Genomic DNA, 6493 nt, shown 5'->3' on the forward strand with positions numbered 1-6493 from the left:
ACGCAGGGGCCGTCCTTTGGGTCTTCTTCTTCCTCTCCCGGTTCCTCCACGTCCCTGGCATACGGTCTCAATGGACCTGATTACCGACCTGCCACGTACACAGGGTTTCGATACTATTTGGGTCGTTGTCGACTCCTATACCAAACTGGCCCGTTTCGTACCATGCAAGGGGTTACCCTCAGCCCCGGTCTTAGCCAAGCTTTTCTTTAAGTCTGTCTTCTGTCTCTTTGGCCTGCCCCATGTTTTGGTGTCCGATCGAGGTACACAGTTCACCTCTCGATTCTGGCGGGCCCTCACCTCTCTGTTGGGTATTGATGCTCATTTTTCCTCTGCTTACCATCCAGAGAGCGACGGGCAAACCGAGAGGGTCAATCAGTCATTGGAGCAGTACCTACGCTGCCTAACGTTGCAGTATCAGGACACTTGGCTTAACCTCTTGCATCTCGCCGAGTTTGCTTATAACAATACATTGCACTCTGCTACTGGGTTCTCTCCTTTCTTTGCCCTCTATGACCAACATCCCCGTACTCTTCCCATTCCGGACTTCTCCTCTTCTGATACCCCCGCCACTTCGGCCTGCGCTCGGGATTTGGTCTCGGTCCATGCCCAAACATTGGTCCACCTGCGTGAGGCCCAATCCTCTATGAAAACCGCTGCTGACAGGAGGAGGGCGGTTGCGCCTGCATACAAGGTGGGGGACCGGGTTTGGCTCTCTACCCGCCATTTACACATCCCTGGCTGTCGCAAACTTCTCCCTCGCTTTTTGGGTCCATATGAGGTGGTCAAAGTCCTGAACCCGGTGGCTATGCGCCTGGCGGTGCCCCCCGCCTGGCGGATCCACCCGGTTTTTCACGTCTCCCTGCTTAAACCGTGCCTTGGCCCTACCAGATTGGCTGCCCCTCCTGCCCCGGTCTCTGTCTCGTCCCCCGATGTATTTGAGGTGCGGGCTATTCTGGGTTCCCGTATGCACAGGGGCGGATTACAGTATCTAGTGGACTGGAGGGGGTACGGCCCTGAGGACCGCTCCTGGGTTGCTTCCCGGGATGTTCACGCTCCTCGCCTGGTGGCCCGGTTTCACCGGGAGCATCCTTCCAGCCCACGCGGTCGTGGGCCTTTGAGGGGGGGCTCTGTCACGCCCTCTCACGCAACCCATCTCTCACTTCCCCCCTCGCACCTGTCTCCTTCATCAGGCGCTTCTCGCCGTCGTATTTCCCATTCACACCAGCGGGGGAAACACGGCAGGCGGAATACCATGTTGGGCGGACCTGCCTCTTTTCGCCCTTTTCCGCGTTGGCGGTTGCCATGGCGCCTCCAGCACAGCCGGCAACGCCAGGATACCAGGACGTATCGACAGCCCCAATCGCTGGCCACGTTGCGCTCCACGCGACGTGCGCGAGCAGTCACGTGATGCGTCACGTGATACCGCTCGCCTCTTCAAAAGAAGCCGGCAAACAAGACTCTTTGCTTCACAGCTACTTCTACGGAGGACTGCCAGGCGTTACCCTTGCTTCTTGTTTTCTCTCCTTGCTTCGACCTCGGAACGCTTCTTGGAACTGCTCTCGGATTTCCCGGACATCTGACACCTATTTGTACTCTGGACTTGCTATTGGATTGCCCCCTCTGTTTTTGCAACCCTCGGATTGCTTCACGCTTTTCCACGGATCCAGTCTTGTTCCACCAGGTGCTTTCAGGAGTGTCAACTACACCATTCCAGCCTGCTGTGGGTTCCCCTGCATAGGTTCCTTACCTACACTTCACCCCTTTTAGGTAAGCTGGTGTCACTGCATCTTGTTTACTCCGTCTGTCCATTGCCAATTGCCTTTTTGAGTGTTTCCTTGATTATAACCCTTTGCCTTACAGTACTCAGGGGTCCTTCCGGCGTTCCCGATACCAGGCTGACGACAACACTCCCACCTGTGGCCTCAAAGATTGCTTGAGCAGTAATTACTCTCTGCTCGAGCGGTACTTGGGGACGGAGGCATTACATAACTGCACGACCATCAAGTCGGACCCATCAAGTTAGAACAATATGCCATACCCGAGTTGGGGTTTGTTGACTAGAGGTCCATACATTTTCTGGCATTTGTATAGTGCCTTTTACCATAATTATGGTCCCAAAGTGCTGTTTGGTTGAACGTCCTCAGGGGGACGGTAGTCCAAATTTGGGAGAATCGGGAGGAGGTTTTATGCGTCTGTGCATTTCAGCTATTAAAGTTATGTGGGGGGGGGGGGGCAAGACTCTGCTAGCCACCCATGTTTGAATGGAGTGTGTATGGGTGCAGCGGTGGTATACTGTGAACTAAAGGGGAAGGATTGTGTTTAAGGAGATAGCTGTGTGGGAAGCTACAGTTCGAATGTTTGTTGTCAAAAGTAGCTTCATTCTTATGGCAGAGTTGTTGCGTAATAGTGTTTATTATATGTGAATGCAGAGTGTGTGGAGTGAGCACGTGCCTTCTGCTAAGTTGCGAAAGGGCAGTGTGCGAGAGGAGAAATAGGTTAGCTGTACAAACAACAATGTCTACATCCTGGGTTCCATGTATTTACTTCGAGAAGTGCTACAATTCACACACACAATCTAAGTGCTAGATGGATGCATAATACCCTATGAGAGGATTTTAGAGGGAGATTCTACCAGTCCTAGTCCCTTCTAGTGCAAAACAGCTCCCAATTGCATGTTCACCACATTATTAAAGCCACATCTGATTCATAGTATACCAGTATCAACCCTGCAAGCTCACAGTTCTGTGAGGCTGTGTGGATTCCAGGCTCCTGTCCGTCTGCATTTTACTGAATGTGACAATCCGTCAGGATTCCTGCCTCGCTTGACTCTCAAAGGGGTGGGGGGGGGTGGCTTGGGATCTCTCAGCTAGAGACAAAGGACAGTCTGGCAGCAAAGAGCTAGGTACATGACAAAGTTGTATAACGGAGAGCCTTTCAAGTTGCAAGCTGAGGGGACGGCGTTAGGGCAGTCAGTAAACCCAGGTCACTTGGGAGAAGAGTTTCCCCATTTTACTTTGTGGGCTTTTTCTTTTTCCTGTCCCTTTCACCCCCCACTTCCTATGGAACAAGGCGCTCTGGGTATAACCTCAGAAGTCAAGAGGCGCTTTAATCAAGGATGGTGAATAGACTCCTTAAAGCAGACATGCTTTCCAACCAACCCATTGTGCCCTTTGCCTTTAAAAGAGGAGTCGCCCACACTTTATTTGATTCACTTTTGGACAATCCAGGATATAAGGTAGAATTCATTTGTACCTCCTTTTGGGAGGGTTTGAGCTTTTGAAAGCCCTTGGCCATTGAGGTGGAGTGTTCCAAAGCAGAGGCAAGCTCGGCTCCTTGCCCACTCCAAGGGCACTATGGGGATGATTCCTGCTGAGGACTAGGACCTGCCACTCTGCTCCAAACATTCCTAGGGAGGGAGAAAAGAACCTTAGAGGACTCCCTCTGTCCTAGAGCCCCTGTAGTGAGTCTTGCAGCATCAGGGGAGCCAGGATCTCTGTTCTAACCCCATCAAACTGTGTACACAGCTTTCGAACCAAGAGGAACCGCAGCTCTATTTTGCATTTGGCAAAACGGGTCATCACTGCATCGGGCCAAGTAGAGGATTTCACTCAAACAAGCAGCTACTCGCTACATACAAACTTAAACCCCTGCCTCTTTGAACCCTGCATCAGATCACCAAGGTCACTGCATCGAACCAACAGATGTGGACTCGAACCACTGGAGCAGCAGGTCTCTCATCAACTTGAACTAGCAGTTACCATCGTCTCAAACCAATGGGAAACTCAAACTGACCTTGGTGAGCGATACGAACTGCACAACCCTAACGTCTCACTCGAACCACACTCCGCTCCTGCTTTGAACCAACTAGATCGCTGCTTGGACCAGCACGACTCGCCTCATCCGAACATGGTTTGACCGGCAGTTCAGTACAGCCCGAAGCCCGGTTCGATGCTGTCGAACTGCTGAACGTTGGCATAAGTAATTATGAGAGGCCTTGTCACTTTCGGGAACCTTCTGGAACAACCTATGTCCTTATTGAACCATTATTGTATTTCTTCTCTTCTCTCTCCTAAACAAAGTACACAGAGTAAATCTACAGTCTTGTTCTCCATTTCTCTGTCTTCTTTTGCAGGTGTGGGTTTTATGGTGCTTTAATAGTGTACAGTTGATTAGTTTACTAAAATATTTATATTTGTATTGAACTTTTGAATCAGCATTCTTTTATTTTGGAACTATGTTACTTTGCCGCTTGGTTTGCGACTGGATCATGTCCATGCACCTTCTGAGAGTGTAACCTTCCCTCTGCCCACGTTACCACAAAAGGTGAAGGAGGTATGCTGTTCCTATTTTATGTTTGATTGGATGACTGTGTGTTTGTAAACGTGTGGGCCTGAGTAATTGGTTTAGCCACCACTCACCCTTGTACTCCTATATAGCAGAAATAATTTTGTCAAACCTATTCTCAAATCAGGTTTCAAAATGTGCACTTGCCAACAGTCATTGGCTAGTGATTGATTCTTGCCAAGTAAGAAACATTGTGCTGTGTGTATGTGAAAAATGTAGGGGGCGAGTAACTTTTATGTTTGATTAGTATTGGGTTTACACGTTGTTAATGGTTAACAATAATGTACTCGTTCAACATGTCGAGCTACCAGTAATTTCAAGCAGAGAGCGAATACCAGCTATTTACAAGGTTTTTGTTATGCCCTGAGTCTCAAGATTGTTTTTACACGATTCCCTACTGTATATATATTGCCATAAAATCCTTCAAAAGTGATACCTTTAAAAATCTTTGGCAAATCACTAAGCATTTTTCAATATGTGGTTGTTGTTTAAAACTGAAAAATGAACTGGACAAAATGCCCCTAATTTTTGATGAGCTATAACTTTTGCTTCTAAAGCCAGTACATATGTCTCCAACAATGCTAATCATTTTTTGTCTTTCACAGCCTTTCTGTGATGGATCGCATAAGAAAGCCAGCCCTGGAATCTCTCCTCTGAGGTTCACATTGGAAGAGTCAATAACAGCCTGGTTATGTGGGTGCAAACAAAGTAAGAACCCACCATACTGTGATGGGAGTCACAAAGATGAGTGTGTACAGAAGGCATAGCTCAACACTGAAAACACTTCAACGATGCCCTGTACATCCAGTACTAGGTGTACACATTCCTCTTTACTCTGCCAATGTGTGGGCACAATTTCTTCAATAATAAGAGCAATGTTTGTCTGAAATGGGGGTTTTAATTTCAGGTGCTCTATGGTTTTTCTGACAGAGTTGGGAGGAGTGTGGATGATTCTGCAAAGGAATTCTTGCTTTGGACAGCACTATGGTCACACAGCATAAAGTTAGTGTCCCTTGTACTGTTCTGTGTGACAATGGAGACCCAATGTGATTAATACCAAGATAGTATATGGCAAGCATATATCTTGCATAGTTTCTCATCACTACAATAATCACTTTTGTCTGATTTCCTGGTGATGGCAAGATAATAAAAAGACTGAAGTTGACATCAGAAGAGTGTGCATGTTACTGTCCTGAGTATCAACAGACCTTGGTGCTTGTTGATTCTATTCCAATTGCTCATACCATTGTGCATCCAATCACTGTGTCTTGGCTGTATTTTCTGGTTATATATCTGTGGGCAGTTGTGAGGGTGCAAAGATTGGATGGTTCAAAAGATGTCACTAACTAGCATCTCCAACTTCAATAGGCGAAGTAGCTGACCACTCACTTAAAATGAATAAACTATAACATCTATTCTCAAACAAATTATCACAAACAAAATGACATGTTAGCAAAATAAATGTGTTATTTGTAGAAATGATGGATCTCTAGAGCATGGGTAATTTCAACAGGCAACTCTCTTTATTATGTTGGGTACTTCAAGTAAGAGCAAAGAACACGTAGGACCCACTGGTGCCCATCAGCCATGTAACTGTTCCCAACAGTCCTTGCTGGAACTCCAGAGGTAAGGACCTTCCACATAAGCCTTCATTCCATACATGACCTCACACACTCTTGACATCACGCACACAGGCATCCACACATCCAGACCACGACCAGGGAAACCAGATACCTACATACTTTACCAAAACAAACACCCATGCACCAAACACAATATTCTCAGAGCACCTTGCCAGCCCACTTGCTTAGACAGCACACGCCTGAACCATCCCCTTCAGAAAAAAAAACAGTCCGTGAATAGGAGAAAAGCAAACAAAACAAACCATGTAGGACAAAAAGGGGCTTGTAGAAGCCAAATGCCCTCAACCAACTGCACACATGGAGACCCCACCTTAACATCTAAACCTATCCTCTGCGTTCAACCGTAAATTAACTGACCACAGAACTACAGCTTGCACTCACCATCCACTTACATATGAACAGGTGCAACCACCCCAGTTGCTGGATGATCACTAGGATCTTTAATACTACCATTACCACTACCTACCTCTATTAACAACTTGGCTTGCAACATCGATGTTGGTAGA

General features: G+C 47.4%; 1 protein-coding gene across 1 annotated transcript in view; it reads left to right on the top strand.

Annotated features, from left to right (window-relative positions):
* The window catches only part of CISD3 (CDGSH iron sulfur domain 3), a 111906-nt gene extending 106397 nt beyond the window's left edge, over window positions 1–5509 (top strand). Inside the window, exon 3 of the mRNA XM_069634693.1 lies at window positions 4950–5509. Within this exon, the coding sequence (XP_069490794.1) occupies window positions 4950–5111 (162 nt within the window). The 3' untranslated portion in view covers window positions 5112–5509. The remainder of the gene's footprint in view (window positions 1–4949) is intronic.
* The last annotated feature ends 984 nt before the right edge of the window (window positions 5510–6493 follow it).

Source organism: Ambystoma mexicanum, chromosome 13, assembly GCF_040938575.1.
Source record: "Ambystoma mexicanum isolate Mex_15411 chromosome 13, UKY_AmexF1_1, whole genome shotgun sequence".
Taxonomy (NCBI): Eukaryota; Metazoa; Chordata; class Amphibia; order Caudata; family Ambystomatidae; genus Ambystoma; species Ambystoma mexicanum.